This window comes from Oryzias latipes, chromosome 13, assembly GCF_002234675.1.
Source record: "Oryzias latipes chromosome 13, ASM223467v1".
NCBI lineage: Eukaryota > Metazoa > Chordata > Actinopteri > Beloniformes > Adrianichthyidae > Oryzias > Oryzias latipes.
In genome coordinates this window covers 9,265,825-9,285,223 of record NC_019871.2, presented here as the reverse complement: position 1 = coordinate 9,285,223, position 19,399 = coordinate 9,265,825, and the positions used below count along the sequence as shown (strand labels likewise).

The window sequence follows — 19,399 nt, the reverse complement described above, 5'->3', positions numbered from 1 at the left end:
CCGACAGACGGCCATAAAAGTTTTCAGTGAGTTGTAAAAATGGAAATGGTACCTCTGGTCTGGAATAGAAAATGCTGCACGTGAAATTTACTTCAAATCTCCTTGGGAGGATGTGGGTGGGGCTGAGTCCAGAGCCGTGTGCCAGTAAAATCACAGCTATTCTCCCCTGCTTGCCTTGCCTCTCCTTCCTTTTAATTTCCCCTCTCAGTCGCCTGTTTAAAATTCATGGACTTTCTTATCGCTTTTTTAGAAATGATGATTATAATTCCCCAGAGTCTGTCAAAAATGCCCCAAAAAAACGTGACTGAGGAACATTTCCTGAGCAAATTGAGGAACACGAGGGACATCTGATGTGCAATAATCCCGGTACTACAAAACAAGGTGAGACCCAGAGACGTTAATTTTTTTCTAAAATAAATTAATCTCTCAAGCATTTTTAACCCTACAAAACCCACTTCATCAAATATTTGACCAAAAAAAAAATGTTTTTTTTAAATTAGGATGTTTTTTTAAACCCTTTGATGAAATCCACCAAAAAATTGCAATAGCATTTTTTATTAGATTATCAATTATGATAAGTTGAGTGATTTGTTAAGTTTTTTTTCACAAAAAATTGTTAGTTTTAGATCCAAACATTTTGACATGGGTGTTCAGTAAAAGGGTACCTTATTTACCCAGGCTCTCAAATTTGAAACACTTTTTTAATGTGGTTTAACTAAATTCTAAAGAATTTATTATCAACAAATTTTACATTCTTTCAATACAGCAAGTGAATAAACAATAGTTTTCTTTGAAAAATCTCCTTTTCAAAGATTTCTTTGAAATCTTTGAAAATTAGCAAAACATTTCCCACCAACATTGTTTTTGAGATTTCACGGAAGCAGCCATTTTGAAATGAGCAGGAAAAAAAACCTCTTCTACTGCCTCTAGTGGAATGACGGTGAACTACAGAGCAGAAAACATGGACCACTTTTTTATACAGCACAAGGGGTTTTTAAGGGAAGTTTTGATTAGGTAAGAGTCACTAACGAGATAATGGTCTCAGAAATGTGCGCATTACAAATTATTTAAGTGGTTATATAGGATTAAAGTATTTTTCCAACACTTTTTAAGCCACAGTAATAACTTTTACCTTTTCAAAAGTATATATTTATTCTGAATTGCATTTCAAAGGAGGATAAAAACAGTTTACAGCAGCATCAAGATGAAGAAAATGTTGGCCTTGTTCATCTAAGTGAATCATTTCATAATTTAAGTTCTTAATATATATTTTTTCTTTGTGACTTTTAGGCATTTGAAAATGCTTTATCCAGCAATCAGACACTTTTAAAACTTTCAGAAAACAACCATAAAGTTAAAGAATTTTCAACGTTTTTAAGTGTATCTACTAAATCTTTTGATAGATAAAGACAAAAGGTAAATGCTGAGGGTCTTACCTGTTAAAGAGCTATCCAGGTTGTCCATACTAGATCCTGGTGTGTGATCGATGCCACGGTGATGCCTGGCTCCGTACCCCTCATCCTCCTCATCTTCCTCCTCATCCAAATCCTCATCAGGCAGATCGGTCTCCGGGTCAGAAACCATTGTGCTCGACACGTAGCCTACTGGAGGAGCTGGAGCATGTGGAGGAAGAGAGCCTCCCTGAATGTGCCTGACAAGAACAAAAAAGGGACAAATTTGCAAATGTGGAGGCAGCAAATATGAAGGAAGTTTAATTTGTTAGTTTAGCATTTTTAGAAAAAAAAAAACTGTGTTGAAATATGTGGAGTGGGAATGATTTTGACAATTTGGCTAATTCTAAAGTGCTGCTAACACAATGACATGCTAATTGTTGCTAAGGATGGTGCACAGACAAGCTCTCCAGGGCTGTCGACACCCGGCTGTCACCTCAGCGGCAGCAGGCTTCTCTGGCAGCCCAGTTTGATAGAGGAGTGCAAAGTCTTTGACGTAGTTTGCAGTGGGAATTGGTTGTAATTACTGGCCCTCTGGTGCTGTCAGAGATGCTCTCAAGCCAACATAGTCATTACTCTGTAACACGACATCTCCTTCCTGACAAGATGACCCCCCCCCCTCCCCCAACCACCACTACCTACTTCACTATTATGAATGAATGCCAGTCTCTCATTCTCTCTACGTCGCTGACAGAATGAAGCATGGCCTTCATCTGACTTGCATGAGCACAACAACAATGGAATGTGGATTGTATGTGTGTAGAGGGAGTAAACAACCATGGGTACAAAATTGTGTCTCTCAGAGTGAGCAAAATCCAGTGCTTTCCTAAGTGGTAGCATGGGCCCATTAAAATTGAATGATTAATGGGTTTATCTCTGCTGCACACACAGTATATGTGAGGAGTTCGACTGAGCAAAATCCAGCAAAAAGAAAAAGAGGATGTAAGCATAATATGACAACAATGCAAGAATATAAATTGTACACTTAACCTATGCATGGTTCAATTTACCATGTCTGTTTAGCAATGTCCAGTTGGTAAGCTCTGGTCAGCTCTTCCAAATGAGCCTGCAGCATTGGCTGCATCTCGTCCCGTGGAGAGGGGGTAAGGGTGGCGGTGGACTGCTGTCCGAATGACACCGCAGCTGGGGAGGAGGCCACCCCCCGGATGGGTGGAGTGGGGACCCTCTCTTCCTCTTCTTCCAGCTCATCTTCCATGCCCTGGTGAAGGTACGTCTGCACAGGCATGGCTGTTCCCCAGCCGTCACTATCATACCTGAAGTCAGGGCACAGACTTTGATTATGGAGGTTAATGGCAGCCATTCAGAACTCCATATTGGGAGCAGTATATATTAGTTGACACTATAAATGTAAGCACACACATTTACACACTCACGCAGACTTATAAATCCAATTATACAAAATTTTAGCATAGACAATTCACACAGTTTATTCTATGAAAAGCTTACCTTAGCAAGTGTATGGCACATTTAATATGAACAGATGTAAACTAACAATTGAGAGTAAATCAAAAACTACAGTGAGACTCTTGTGACCTTGTCAAACTTTTATAAGAATTTAGTAAATGACAGTTCTGAGTTAAATTATAGAGGCTGTCAGGCTCCACTCGCTCAGAGCTGCGCCTATATATGCTGAAATAATACGAGTCATAAAGAAAATGTTCATTAAAGAAATTTGTCGGTGCACACTTCATAGGACATAACTGTTTTAATCTGCTGCCATTAAGAGCAGTCTCAGATTTACAGTGCAAGGGACTTTTCATTTGCCAGATAGCCTATTAAAGCAGACGACTCTCCCAGACTGAAAATGGGTGTGAGGACATGACACCTACCACAAAACCCATTGAGTTCCTCAGAATTAACTAAATAAATAAAATGTGTCTTCAAACCACAAACATTTTAGACATTTGTATTTCCTTTTTTTGAAAACAAAGAAACTCCCCCTGGGGTTGCTGATCAGGAGACTGTTTTTTTCCTCCCAACTGGTTTTGATATGAGCTTTGCTCTGTTGAACCAAAATTCTAGAATCTTGACAATTATCAGAAAGATGCGCATTTTTAAAAAAACCTATCATTACTTAAGTAAACCTGGGTTCGAAAAAATGATGGTAGACCTACCCTCCTCCATCATGGTGCTCATTGGGATAAAGGTCCATCTCAGTGCCAGGCAGAGGGTGAACCGGGGGAGGGGGGAGGGGGACGTTGGCCCAGTTGGACCCATTGGCTTTAGCCGATTTAGAGGCTGCTTTAGTTTTCTTCTTCTTGCCTCCCTTCCCGCCTAGAGAAAGAAAATGATTCATTCAGGAGACTTGGTCACTGCAAATCAGATTGTATCAGAAAATCAATTAAAATCTAATGCAAAAGTGGGATAGCATTGCAAATTGCAGTAGCTGCTTTTGCCACGTGACAAATGTGTATCATAAAGATACTCGATTTTGTGCAAACATTACTGCTTAAATTACAACTCCATTTGCGCTCCATTTCAACAGCAAAGCCACGCACAGCTCCAAACACGGAATTTCAATGGGCTCATTCCTGTCACCACTTTCATAGAAAACCTCAAGGTTTCTTGATGAAAAGCATGCTTCTATTGATTGATTGGCTGAAAAGCCTCAAATCTCCATAGAAACAGTGGAGAACGGCACTAAACGCGGCTGAGGGAGACCTTTGAGCTCCACCCATCCCTCAGTGTGCCCTTTCACATTGGGCTTTGGGTCCCACAATGAAATATCTCACTTCACAGCATCATTATAATGAATGGCTTGTGTAGTCTCAGTGTGTCCCTAATGGAATTCACTGAGAGTCTATTACTACTTTCATTTCTTTTATTACACCAGAGAACCGCTAACCCCATCTATTTCCACTCATAACCCTCCAACACCAGATTCTCCTCTGTCACATCCATCTTTATAAATCTGCCAGTCAGGTCAATACTAAGTTTTATACGATTCGGTCACACTGGAAGAAACATTCTTTTATTTCTAACTTTAAGACGTTTGACTTTAATCTCAAATCTGGTTTTAGTTCAAGTGAAGAGCAAAAACACATGTCTAAACCATAAACTGTACTGATTGTGAAATACATTAGATTAGTGTCAGATTATCCAGTTTATCACACAATCATCTGTTTTTACTTAAATATCAATGCAGATTCATAGAAGAAAAGCAGTTTCTGGTGTTACTTGCACTTGCTAAACGATAAAATGATGCACTTGGGAAGTTGTGGTTCCACTTCCAGTTTTTTATTGATTAAAACATTAACTCCAAAAACTAAAAACATTCTATTGCACTTCAGACACAGAATATGTTGGAGCTGCACACATGCTGCATTTTGTTTCTTCCTTTTACTTTCTCTAACATATTTAGGGTTTAGATAAAATGATAAAAGAAAAAAGGTTTGCATCTTTTGTAACAAAATAAAGTTCATCCTTATCAAACATTGATGTCTTGCAATTAAATTTGCTTTAAAATTGTCTTTTTTGTTTAATTGTTTAACATTAAAATTTGAATGAACAATTTCAAACTAAGACATTCTTTAAAACGTAAGTTTTACTTTTTTTCATACATAACTCGTCATGTCAAGAATCATTGCGAATTAAGTTTATTTTAAGGCATTATAATAAAAAAAGAAAAAAGCTTCATGTATTGCATGATTAAATATATTCTTTTGCTAAAAATGTTTGGGATAATACTTTTTATATACTTTAGTTTACTTTTCTATCATTTCTGTCCTGTCTTAGTCTTTTCTGAAGTGCCCAAAAGGACCCTATACTGCACCCACTGCAAATTTTGAAGTAATTTGACTTAAAAAGAGAAACATAAATCGGTTTGATCCTAAGAAATTAGTGGAAAAATCCCTGTGTACTGTGATTGGTTTCTTTAACTTTTAGATGGTAACAAAATAAGAAGCTCTGAGCAGTATTTTCTTGAAAATCTGACAGTGTTGCTGAAAAAATCTTTTATTCCTCCTGCAGGATTTTTTAAATAATTCAAAAAATGAACCTGGTATAGAAGCTTGGAAGAAAATAAATAATGCTGGAGTGGAGAGTAGAAACAGTGCAAAATTAATAAAGAATGGAAGTAATAAAAGAAACAACTGTAAGCCCAAGGCAGGTAGCACCAGAGCCTAAGTATAGTCTGAGAGTAATTGGGTTTTCTAATCGCGCCTATGGGCAACCCTTGACTTTTACTAATAAATGGTGAGCTGACGTGATTATTCAATCATTCTCAGTCCCACAACACAAGACCAGGCATCAATATTGTAAATAAGCCTCTTCAAGGGAAAGATGGTCTGGCATTGCAATTGCAACAGCTCAACCGAAACATAAAAAATGTACAGAGCCTGTGGCCAGGAGCTGTACAGGAATTACAGCCAAACGCTTGTCCTTCCACAAAACCGGACCTCTGTTCAAAGAAGGTCCAGGGCTAAACTTAGATTCAGCTTTGAGTATTTATACCCAAGGTTTGGACACTCCCAGATTATAACTGTGGCTGCGAAACCTTGAGCTTGCTTTGTTTTCACTGGGTGCCTCAGTGCTGAGGGGGAAAGCCGCAGAGCAAGGATTCTGGTGGACTGCAGAGTCAAAAATAAAGCATGAATAACAAAGTATAGTTACACAGATAGAGAATGTTTCAATGCTAAAATTTAAATACTGTGCACTTATTAAAACATAATCTGCTTTTACCAGGTCTTAGATTTGGGTAAAAATGACATGGCATGCAAATGTGTTTGTAATCAAACAATTTAAATTTAAAAAAAAAAAAAAAAAAAAAAAAAACAGCAACTACAAACTACAAACTCTATACTACTCTATAATTTTTTGTCTTGAAGCACTATTACGCAGAAATTTGGTATAAATATAGAATTATCCATCAATGTTATGTGTTCTTTAAAATTTATTTATACAAATGCAACTTTTCTACTTTGATCCAAAGTTCCCCTTGGGTTTGAACACTGCACTTCAGCTGGATTGAGGTCTAGACATCAAATATCTTCCTGCTAAGTTCTTTGTCTTTTTAAGCCAAAAGATGATTTCCTATTTTTCCTTAGATTTTTGATTGGTTTTTTGAGCCGAGTTGAGGCAGGCTCTAAAAAAGTCACAATGCAGTTAATTCAAACTTGAAACACATTTGAAATGAAAGTAAGTTCCCTAACTGGCAGTCTGTTGCTCAAGCAACTTAGTCACTATTTACACTAATATATATTGGCTCACATTGGTTTGCAACAAAAGTAAAAATTATTTGAAGTTGGCAAAAACGCTCAGCTCAGTAACAACTCTAAGTGGGAATGTTCCAACCTAAAAGTCTTGCTTACTTGTCTGTTTTCAGAAAGTTCCTTGGTGTCACATCAAACAAAAACGGCAATATTCTAAAAGTGTTTTTTTTAACCCTGGGCCCCACAGCCTTTTGTCCTGCTGTTTTTCAATCCCACCGTACTCAAACGTGCCAGGCTTCAATGACCATCGGTGTAAGGTTTGATATCCTGACTTGGGTGTGTTTTGAACAGAGTTGCATTAAAAACATCCAGAACAGGGTGCTTTGAGGAACAAAGCTGAGAAACACTGCTTTAGAATACAACGTGCCACACGATCACATCTTTCATATTATCATTAAATCGAAGGTAAAAGTTGACCTCATATTCGATTCTAGATAACTCATGTTTTTGTGACTTAAACAAGATTGTTGGTCATTTAGGGTGCAAAGTGCAAAGGGATGCATCCACAAAAGCAACACCAAATCAAAATCTGCATGTTTTCCATGTTGCCTTGTTTATGCACACCTGATTTAGTTCATCAGCAGGTTCTGTAGAAGCCTGACACTGACAGTCATCAAAGGCAGGTGTGTTTGAGCAGGGTTGGATTGAAAAAATGCAGGACAGTGTGCCTCGAGGACCAGCGTTGGGAAACATTGGTCTAAACGTTTTGACTTTTCTATCATTTTTTCAACAGGTTCTAAAGTTTAGAAGTTACATTTCTCAGATGTAATTTGCCATTTAGCCTTTATATGAATTTTTCCAAATTTTCTTAAAAAAATAAATAAATAAATAACTTTAGAGGAGGCTATAGTTTTGCCTAAAAAATATAAACATCCACATTTTCTACCTATGAAGTAGCAGATGATGTTTTGTTTAATATTCTTACAAATACATTTCAGAGTTGAAACTGTGTTTTCTTATCATTTAGAAATCAGACATTTTTTAAATATGAGGTTGGAGGCAACATAAAAAATGACTGCAGAAGCACAACAGGTCACACAAAATCATGGTTGTTACAAGACACCATTGCTTGAGAGGCAGGCTGGGTGAGTGTGGGGGAGTGTGGAGTATTCGGGGTCTCTAACTGCTACAGAAAACACCAGTTACCTCCTCTCCTCAACGCCAAGAAAGGTTTTAATGAGCACCTTTCTGTCCCCAGTGGAGATTCCTGCTGTCATGAAAGTTGCTCTATTTCTGCTCCTTTTCATCCCGCTTTTCTCCTTCAGACCTTACATTCATTATTCCTTCCCTCTCCTTAGAGGGCGAAAAAGGCAGTAGAACGTGGACTCCCCATCTTTCAAATCCTGAGTTTACTTTGGTTGAAGTCTGTTTCAAGTCTTAGCCTGTTCTGATTCATATTTCCATTGCAGTTGCAAGTTCCAGCACACTGGAAATGTTTCAGTAAATAATTCAGTTTGGTTGCATCATTACATCTAAAGAAAACGTCTTTTTCCGTCTCATATTATAATTAGTTATGTCTAATCCCATAATAAAAGGCTTTAAATATTTTTTTACTTTGACATCATATTGTATACAGTTTGCTTTTAATTACTTTAATTTACTTATGTTTTACTTACTTATAAAATGTTCCGGATTTGTTTTTTTCAGTAAGAATCTTTGCAAAAATATATTTTTCCTTAACCTAAAATCTCTGAATTATTAATATAATATTTGAAAGTGTTTTTATTAAGGAAAAATATTTCTGGTTATGTTTTTCTTGGATTATCAACTAGAAAGGAAACTTTCTAAGTAAGTCTGGCAACCAAGCATGTAAGTTACCACAAATGTAAAAAACATTATTGAGCGATTTAAAAAGTCAAGTGGAAAAAATGAATCAATCCCCTCAGTTTATGCGTTTAAAATGTGTGAAAACAGTTTTTTTTCTTTAAATTACGTTTTAAAATACACACTTTGTTCTACACTTTGTAGTGGAAAAAGTTAAAGATTTTATTTTTCCCCATTACTGTGCCTCCTCATCTCATGAAATAGTAACGGCGTGTGTCAAGCATGGCTGCAGCCCTCAGTAACCTGCATGTCTATTGGAGGAATCTGCCTGTGAGGCATGGCCACTTCCCATCCTTCTCTTCAGCCTACGGTGTGCCACAGCATTGAATTAGAGACCAGTTAAGGCAGTGGCTTGTAACAAGATAAAAGAGAAAAGTGGAAGGGAAGCAGGCGCTGAGCTGCCTCGGTGTCCTATAAATGACATTGTAATTCTCTGAACATGGGTTTTAGTGTAGCCGGCCACCATTAGGGGACAAGGGAAAAAGGGAGGTATTTTTGCCACTTTACCCAGCCAAGCATCTCTAATGGTGTGTGTGTGTGTGTGTGTGTGTGTAAATGTGTGTGTGTAGTCCACTCTGTCTGAAAGAATCCCTCTGCCCCTACTCGTGTCTGCTCACTCTAACAGCCAGAAACAAAGCCATTAGAAGGCTCTGCAGTGGTGGCAGAAGCCCAGCTTTGGCTCTTACACCAGTAGTCTATGAGGAGATTGTGAAACTGTGTCTTTATGCTTCAACAGGCTGTCATCTGCTATCTTATATCACAAAACGACAACATGCAGAGGAAAAGAGGTAAAAAGACCCAATCCAACAAGGAAAATGTAATGTTGCATATACGCCAGATTAACAGGAAGAAAAAGGGGCAATTGAGTAGAAGGCTTTTTAATGAGGGGGGAGGAATGCGTTTATAAAAATGTGCACATGCAAAAAACAGATAAATAAAGAAATTCAGGCCTAAATCAATCATGAAATTGGGTTGGGGAGCAAAGTGTCCCACTCTGCTTTATTCTCCGCTGCATAAACCAACCTGAGAGACTGCCGCTTCGCTCTGAGCTGTTGTGAGAGCTGGTGGTGCTGAAATCTTGTGATTGGTTGTGTGGTATTCTATGAGACAATCCTTCGGCCAATCGGTAGTCAGGAATGAAAAGGAGGGCTACAGTGGAGGTTAAAGGGCAAAAATTACAGTGGAATCAGGTGACAGGCAGTAAGCACATGCAGGCATGCGATTAAAGCATCAAGCAAGCAGGATAAATTCAGGATTCACAGACTTAAGAACTCATCACTATCTAACAGTTTATTTTCATATATAAGCAATCAAAAGATAATAAACTGCTCAGACTTTTATTCGTATGATTTGAATTAGCGGTCATTACGGTTTTCTAATTCACAGAACTGATCAATGAGGCAGCAGAACAGATTACTTTAACATTTTCTCCCCTTTAGTGAGATATAATCACTTCTGATCATCAGTTTATGAAGATTTGGCTCATGAGGGGACCAAGTGCAAAGTATAATTTTTCTTTTTTCGACTGTTGGCTGATGAGATCATAAATATGTATTAGACTACAGCGACAATGTACGAAGTTTGAGTCATCTTAAAAAGAAACAAGAAAAAAAATCCACCCTAAATCAGTAATTAATTTGGATCAACGTCTCCAGTGTTAGCAAAGATAAAATAGATTAGCAATTAGTCTAAAACTGAGGGAGGAATGGAGAAATGATGAGGAGCCAGCAGGAAATGGATGGATGACTTAACTCTACCACCTCTTCATGGGATGTTTACTCAGGCTTAAAGAGCAGCTAAAATGATGACTACTGGTGGAAAAAAGCGTTATTTTTAAGACAGCCGAGCCGCACCACAGCGGAGTAAGAAAGTCTTGGTGGAAAAGTTTATACATCAAAAGGCCGTTTCTTAGCAACAGAGCAACCATATGATCTACTTTACATTATAATGAGGAGGCTCTGCGGTAAATGCTGCATGATAAACATATAACCATATTATGTTAAAAAGTTGCTGAAAGTCCCAAACATAAGAAAAGCAATTTTGCCGTCTTACTGTTGTTGCAGGAGCTCTTGTCAACAAGGGAGGAGTTCTTGTCGACCAGGGAGTAGCCCAGGTTGGCCATTTCCTGCTTGGCCTGCAGTGAGGTCTTCCACTGGGCCTCGGGAAGGTCCACAGCCAGCTCGTGGATGCTGCTGGAGTGGAGAATCTGAGTGGTGGCATATGGAGTGGCTTGAGATGTTTGACCAGGACTGTTGTAGCTGGCTTTGGTGGTAAAATCAATACTGCTGTAGATAGCTCCATCAGAAAGCATGGTGCCTGTCTTTTCTCCCTGTCCAGTGGGGAGATCTGAAAAAAAAGAGGAAAGGAAAGTAATGGGATATTCAAAGAATATTTTTTGGCTTTAAAACTTGAAGGACAATGATAAATGATAAATCGTCCATTTATCTATAACAATGGATGATTGATAAATAATGTTTGTCTTGCAATACACTCTTACAATTTTAAAGACACCTTTTCACTTTCTTTTTTCTCTCGTGATAGTTTTAATGTTTAATACATATTAACACAATTATGTTTTTTTTAGGGTTAAATGTCGATTTATTCTATTTCTTTTTATAGTTTTACAGTTGATTTCTTGCCACTCCCCTAAATTCTTGATTTACAATTGAATTTCTTTCTCTTTTTTTTTTTTTCAAAACATATAGACTATATTTTAGATTTAACAATTGCCATCACTGCTGTGACTTATCTGTCAGCTCTGCCTTTCTATGAGATACAGCTTCCATAATTCTTAGGGAAACAAGATGATATGTGACCCAACGGCTATTAAGAATGGACAAGGTGCATGCTCACAGGACCCAATGGTTTTCATTGGGTCCATCTGAGAACAATATTTTTTAATTATTGACACCAGCAAACTCTGGCTTTTCCAAAAGTAGCCAAAATGGGGATAAGCACCCTGAATGAAGGAAAACACTTATGAAGGCCTCCTGAAGGTCTGATAGTGTCAAGTCAGTTAAGCCTAATTTCCATTGAGCGGTCCGGTCTGGTTTAGAATGGTCCAGGCAATTCAGATGAGCATTTCCACTCAAAGTTGGACATGCAGAGAATGAGGACTTCAGCTTTCTTGGCGGTTTCTTTTGTCGTAATGACCGTCAGCCAGTCAACGGGTTTCAACAGTAGCTCCGCCCCAACTGGTCCATTCTTTTGCTATGGACCTACAACAAACGAGGGCCCTGAAATAGTGCAGTTCAGTCCGGGTTAATGGATCCATTTTATAATGGAAACGCTCAAAATACCGGACTGGACCGCTCAGTGGAGACAAGGCTTTAGAGTTCTGTCCCTGTTTGAAGGATTAAACAAAATCCTTTGTTATTAGTTTTCTTGGGTTTTATATCTGAAAACAGAAGCCAAAAGGTTTGGAACAAAACTCTACATATTGTTATTCCTGCTGTAAAGTTTGACTATTTAACATTGGAACGATGAGGACCTGACTTGCTAAAATAACAAGCCAAATAGAGGTCACCTACAAAACGAACCTGGCACCAGTTGAGTTGGATTTTAAAACCTGCCTCGAACTGGAAGTGAAAGTTTTGCCTGTTTGTATCAATGAGCATGGTCTCATAAAATTCTGGACTTTAAAAAGATATCACTTTGTTCAGAATAAATATAAAATGAAGTTTTAAATCTTTCTTTTAAAACCCAGTATTTTTATTGAGTTTTACATTATACAAACACAATTACAGAGTTCTGTTAGTCTGAAAGACAAATTACTACAAGAAGTGTTTATAATAAAGCTAAGGAAAGAAAACAAAAAGAAACAACAAAAAAAAAAAACCATACCATTCCCTGTCACTGCCACAGTCAAACCATCACTCCATCACGCATGACCTGTACTATATGCTACCACATGCAGCTAAGCTGCTGTAGGCTTATATGACTAAAGAGCTGGAAATGTTCTCAAAAAGGGACCCCATAATTCTTCAAACATATCAGGAGACTTTTTGAGTGAACACCTAATTTTCTCCAGTTTTAAACAGGACATGATATCCTGTAGCCACTGTGAATAAGACGGGGGAGAGGTATATTTCCATTTAAGCATTATAGCACGTCGTGCCAGGAGTGATGCAAAGGCTATACAGTGTTTTTTGGCAGTACCTGAAACAGCTTGGTCCTCCACAACCCCAAAAATGGCTGTTAATGGATTTGGTTTTAAATTTGTGTTAAATACACGAGACATTGTGTCAAAAAAAGTTTTAAAATCTTTCTAGGACAACTTTGTAAGCAAGGTGCTCTGCTTTCTTCTTCATCTTCTGGATCTCTGAATGCCCTCCCTTCTCTGCTTGTGCGCATAAAGCGTAAGGCTTCTGCTTTGCATGTGTGTGTGCTGACTGGGAGAGAGCAGCACATGGTTTGCGTGCCCACTGAAGGGGAAATGATGTAAAGCCATGGCGGAAGTGTCCACATCTGTGCCAGTAGAGCTGCGCCTGTCCTTCACGACTGGCTGCTCAAGACCATCCTTTCAAACACCCACCCTCTGCTCCGCTGCCTGCTGCCCGACTTGCATTCTCATGCTCTGACGTATGGGCTGTGACACCATGCTGGACTCTCTGCCATCACTCAGCATGAAGACAGCATAGTCTTTGCTGTTATCGCTGGGAAAGCCTTCTGACGTGACATATAAATATCTGTCTGCACACACGTGAAATACGCATATATGCTAATATTCTATATGCTCATGTGCACATGACAAACAACAGGAGCTGAAACGAATACAAGACCATCATCAGTCACCTGGTATGGTCGCCTCCTCTGAGCAACTAAAACATGACGAGAGGACTCACCTCCTCGACTAAAGTTACTCAGGTCATTTGGCCCCCCGGAATTGCTGTTGACAGGCAGGCTGGTTGTTGGCCAAGAGTCCGCTAACCAGGGGTAGCCTGGGTCAGTGGCATTCAGCAGGCCCGGCCGGCTGAAAAAAGGAGATGACAAAGCCGGCTGTGAAATGACATTACAAAACCCTTTCATTACATTATAATAGCTTTTGCTAAACTTTTGAGAATTTAACTGGATATAAATACAAGAGAATAAAGCAACCGAAAACAAGCATTTGCTTAAATGTCACTGTGCTCTGTGTATGCATGTAAGAGATTAGCTTTCTAAAGGCCTTTGAAGTAAGAGAGACACTTGTGAGGCAGAAAAAAATACATACAGATGTTTTTCTTCTCTTGCAAAAATGCAATGCCTGCTGGCAAATGCAGCTCTTTGTTTCTCCTTTTCTCCTGCTGTGCATTTGTCACATTCATTAAATAATGGTGCTGAAAGAATTGTAGACTCTGGTGCATGCGTCTGCTATCTGCACACATGTATATGATGCATCCTTCATTAACATCTAGTACCCTGTGATGTGTTTGCCCATTAACCCCTTGTGGAGATGTCTGAACAAATCTTTATGTGGCGGTGAATCAAACCGCAGGCATGGCCCCACCATGATGCTGGTGGAAGTGCCTGCAGGTGGGAGTGGGCACCTTTGTTTAACAGGTGTTGTTTCCCTTCCTGAGCTGGCAGAACCATAAAAGCAGCCATGAAGACTTTAAGCTGTCATGGGTGACTGCTTGGGGGTGGGGGGGGTGGTGGCAAAAGGGACCCTTTACTGTACAATGTTGTCTGAGGCTCATTGCCACGAGTGACCCAGAACAAATCAAATGAGAGTCGAGGGGGTAGTTACACAGCTTTGTTTGTGTTTGTTCATTAACAGAGCATTTGCAAGCGAATAATAATACGTGTGTGAACAGGAGTCACTTGTTTATTTCAGGAGGTGAGGGGCCCAATAAGCTCCTTCTGCTACTGTCCAGTGTGGGTGTGCTTTAAAACTACTCTTTCCTTCCATGCTGTCTGATGTAGATTAGAATGTGGGCTCCAGCAGGTTGATGGGCTGGCTCTGAGGGACTAGGACGGAGTCAAGCCCCGAGGACAAGGGCAGGTAATGGGTGTGCTACAGTCACTCTCTGCTCCAGCTACTGGGTCTAATGAGAAGAGCTGTTCCACAGAGGGAGGAGTCCAAATGAACTGGCAGGCCAAGAGCCCTTGCTGCGGTTTCTGAATGCCAAAACAGGCCCTCGGGGGAGCAAAGTCATTCATATTGATGGCTGTGCATCAGACACATGCACTTTTATGGGGTAATACATCTCCCAATGTCCTTGTACCTCTGATTTTGGCAGCCGCGGTGCACCACAGCCATCACTCTCTTTTGCCATACCATATTTCCCTATTTTCCCTTTATTTTTTTCTTTGCCTCGCACAGCCCCTCCTCCTCTTTCATCCTTGTCTTCTGTGTGTGTTTTTTTTTCCTGTCAGCTGTCAGGCTGAAAGTTTCAAACTGAAAAATATGAAGTTTCTTTCTCTTTTGTAAACTCCAGCATGTCTAAGTCAAAAATGCAGCGTCTGAAGTAAAAGAGCAAGACTTTGGTTCATCCCTGGTTATATTTAATTTTTGCTTTCCGGCAAGTCATCCCCCCGCCCACATGAAAAGACTATTTGAGAGACAAGGACCTGACAGCAGAAATGGGTGCATCGTCCTTGCATCTATCAGACAGAAGTACTTCTGCTACATAAAATTATAATAAAACTGATTTTTACTAAGGAAGTTTGCTAAATATATATGTGTGGTAGAAAAAGGCTAGGGTGGGGGCAAGGCTAACGAACATTTATCTTTCAATCTTTTTTAAAAGTATTTCCCTTTTGTAAAAGCATTCCGAGAGTTTTTTTTAAAATTACGATTATGCCATTTTTAGGCAAAATCAAGCCACATTTTATATATTTTCCTTCATAATTTAAAAAAAAAAAAGTCACAATAACATGTTACAAACACCACGTAAAAACACATGTTTCATTGGAGTGGGTCTTTAATCCTTGTCCAAGCTAGTATAAATGGTAATCTTGGAAGATAAAAATCTGATTTGGAATGTTTTTTTTTTTCTTCCAATGAACATTTCAGTTACTTGCAATGAGAAAGACAGAAGCCATAAATTCTAAAGGAAGATGCCCGAATGAAACTCACATAAATAAGCCAAGTGAGAAATTATTTCCAAACCAAACTCATAAATCTAGTGTTTATGGCTCCATGCACTGGTAAATTGAACTAGAAATAAAGCTCTTAACATTAGCTAACATTAAGATCTATGGAAAACACAAATTACTTCATAGATTAACAACAACAAAAAAGTTGTTTTGTGGGATGGGATGCAAAAGAATTTCAGTTTAAGTCACATGTGCCCTCTGCAATGTTCAAGGCAGACTCCCTGCCTGTTTTGCTTATACATTGATCTGTGCTGAGATAGGAAGCTATTACTTCCTGCTAATTACCATATCCATATTGGCAGGTGGATAAGGAATGAATTTTTATCAGATTTTATCAATTTCAATTGAGCAGCCAAAGTCAAATTGTCCAGGTCTAAAATGTTCAGCCTATTCATCTTCCATGATTCATTCATTTTGAAATCGATTAAATATAATTGTTCAGTCAGAGCAATTTAGTAGTAGCCAATAAAAACCGAAAACAGACGCGGCTTCATTTGCCACTTTTCTAATTAATGCAATAAACATTTTTGAGCAACCGAGAAGCACATTTTTGCGAGATATTCCCATGTTCTCCCTCCCAGGGCGGGAGGGGAAATTGGCAACATCTGGAATATGATGGCACTGGAGTGACTAATGGATCAGGGGCCTGTCCCGCAGCTCAAAGCTTCATCCCATTCGTCTGTTATGAAAATATGGAGAGTTGCTGCTGCTGACGAAAGATTTGACAAATACAGAGCAGCAAAAATGCAGACATTTGAAATTCCACTTGGTGGACTGAAAATCAGAACCAGTTATGTGGAAAATTAAAGGAAAAAACACAGTAGCAGAAGGTAGATGAGAAATGGGATGGAGACCAGCATGGCTAATTCATTAAGAGATTGCTGGCAGCTCAGAGCTGAACAGGAAAAATGTGTCCATTGTTGCATTCAGTTATATGCATGGGAGATGCTATAAAGATGTTGCCACATGACTGCTGCACAAACTCATTCCCAAAAGCCCCAAAAGATGGACAGATCACATTTAGCCGTGGTCTCTTACTGGGTCTTGGTGCTTTTTCCTATTAAGGTGCCCTGAGCAGTGGATGGACAGAGATTCTGACTCTCATGAGACTTTCTTGAATACCCACAAAGACTGAGTAACTGGTGTCATTGAGATGTGCCTGATTCACTGTAGTCCATCTGCTTTCACTAACATCCACTGAAATGGAGCGGGCTGTGTGGAGGTGCAAGGGGGTGCCTCCGTGCACGCACACACCTCTCCCCTGGGTAATTATTTTTACATTATTACATGTGCTTTAGATCCAAGCCGCCCACAGAAGGTGACAGGCAAATTTATCACTCCAGAGGGCTTCGGGGTTGCCTGTAGCCAGCAGCAGAAGATAAATGACAAAATAAAAGCACTCTCTGCTTAAATTGTTTCTGTTAATTCTGTTGAAGAGATTTATGAGTTCATCTATCGATGCATAAATGAAGATGTGGTGGAAATATATATTTGCATGTCTGTTTGCATGGCAGGCGCATTACAGACACTGGCATTCAACAGCAATATCAGTCATTTATCAGTGTTAGAATCATAAACAGAGGAAGAGGTTTTACAAGTTGGAAATGAAAATAAGCAACAAGGAGAAGCTTTTATTTTGTAGGGGATAGTGATATTTCTGGCACTCACCTTCCATTGCTCATCAGGCCACCATCGACTCTCTGGAACGTCACTAAAGTTATAAAAGAAAAAGAGAAATACCAAAAACATTACTTTAAAAAAATAAACATTGCAGTTCGGTTTTCGATGTAGTTTAATCTTGAGACCCTTTAATTTTGGCATTGTCTATGCTACAAAATATAATGTCATCCATTTCATAGCAGTTTGTTGATTGATTCACTTTTGCGTCCGAATGTCTCTCTGCATCCATTGACTTCGAGGGCCTTTTTTCTTTTTAAAGGCATGAGGAGGATTGTATATTGCTTTGATTTGCATAAGTGGAGATGTCATGTGTTCCTCAAGGACAAGACGCCTGATGAGAAAGAAAGCTCATTTCATCTTTCTGATTCTGCTGCTGAGTTATTATCAGATTTGTGATTAAATTTCAGCCAAGAAATGATTAGACAAGGCAGAAGGGCTCATTAATCATTTTGAGTTTTCTACCTACAAGTATGGAGGCTGAAGTTACCGGTGTTTAGCTTGGCAGGGCTCCCCAGAAACTGTGCATGTGGTCTTTTCCACTTTTCCATTACAAAGGTGTAATGACATATATATATATATATATATATATATATATATATATATATATATCTATATATATATATATATAGATATATATAGATATAGATATATATATATATAGATATAGATATAGATATATCTATATATCTATATATCTATATATATATATATATATATATATATATATATATATATATATATATATATATATATATATAAAGGGCAGCTCTTTTTTTGGCAGCTTGTTAAACCTCAATGTTAAGCATCAGGAATCCATTTCATCTCTGGTGTGTTGAAAAAGCAAAAGGAAGATCAGAGAACTACAGGGGTTGAAGGAATTACAGAAAATACAGGAAGACTTTGGGAAATCACCTCATTCCAAAGAGCTAAAACAAAAAAAAAAAAATGGAGGAAATAAAGGGAGCTAGTTCACTAAAGAGAAGGAAGGAAAGCTGTTAGTAATTTGGCGTATTTACTTCACAGATGGAGATTACAGAGAGCAGGAGGATGAACAGTCCCTCCCATTTTTTTTTCCAGTTTCATTCAAGTCCACAAGTCAAGACAGGGGGGTTTACAAGGGTGACGTAGCATCAGTCAGAGGAAACTCCCACTACAAGTTTTAAGATCATGACAAAGACAGCTTTGATTTTTACTTTCATTAAAGATAGTGCAGCTAAAGGCCCTGTATGAGGTCTTGACAATGTTCTAGCTTTATTAGAAAAAAATAGGGCTTTGAGAACTTTTTTTTCCATCTTTGAGAGCTATATCTCTTTTTGCAGTCTCAGCACCAAACGAACATTTCAGCATACTCTGTTGCCTGAGTGAGGACTGACGGAAGAAGCAGGCGGAGGCGAGCGCAGGCTACGCCGAGGGAAGGCCTCTGAAGTCTCTATCTGCGCTCAGGCACATTTCTGGACGGCTGCAGAACACTTTTGTGTTTGCCAGAGTGACACGGCTGAGCTGTGCTTCTAGCCTCCGTCTCCAAGATAAGCACTTTCTCCAATATGAATACAGATTAATCCCCTTTAATAAGCATTGGCCGGGGGGTGGGGGCTGGAGGGGTGTAATCAGCATATAAAAATTCCATCAAATCTAATTCTTGCTGGCAGTGTGCCTCAACAGTGTTGTGATTTACCTCTTCTGTACTGACAGCTTTAGGAGGCTTAGACAGGACACTCAATACATCAACGTGTTGTCAATACAGAGAAGAGCAGTGGTGTAAAACTTTTCAGCAGCACTCTGACTCATGTTCAATATAGATCACTTCACTCTAACTGCATAATCTATGCTGTAGCCAACCTTAAAATGTGGGGGCAGTCAAAAAACTAAGAAATTACTCTCCTGTCTAGATTCTACTGGCTGCGTAAACTTTAAAATAAGATTTAAAAAGGCTGAACTGAAGTGGATTGTGTGGAAAAAGGATTTACAGACACATTTAGATTTATAATTGAATCTGTTAATTTTAAGGGAAAACTCAGAGAGAAAATATGTATAGCTCTAGGGAGTGTAGGGAGTGTATAATAGGTGTTTCTAACCCCTTGACGCTTACCGGTTTACCAATCAAAAAACCTGTGTCAATTTCTAGGACATAGT

The 19,399-nt window shown here is 38.9% G+C and overlaps 1 protein-coding gene across 2 annotated transcripts in view; it reads right to left on the bottom strand.

The window, feature by feature from the left end:
- The window catches only part of robo2 (roundabout guidance receptor 2), a 282,072-nt gene that overhangs the window by 9,980 nt on the left and 252,693 nt on the right, over positions 1 to 19,399 (bottom strand). For both annotated transcript variants that reach the window (XM_023961235.1, XM_023961234.1), the window contains exons 20-26: positions 17,255 to 17,297; positions 13,351 to 13,478; positions 10,559 to 10,852; positions 9,530 to 9,655; positions 3,587 to 3,746; positions 2,462 to 2,725; positions 1,437 to 1,651 (exon numbers count right to left, since the gene is read on the bottom strand). In XM_023961235.1, coding sequence (XP_023817003.1) covers positions 1,437 to 1,651; positions 2,462 to 2,725; positions 3,587 to 3,746; positions 9,530 to 9,655; positions 10,559 to 10,852; positions 13,351 to 13,478; positions 17,255 to 17,297 — 1,230 coding nt within the window. The remainder of the gene's footprint in view (positions 1 to 1,436; positions 1,652 to 2,461; positions 2,726 to 3,586; positions 3,747 to 9,529; positions 9,656 to 10,558; positions 10,853 to 13,350; positions 13,479 to 17,254; positions 17,298 to 19,399) is intronic.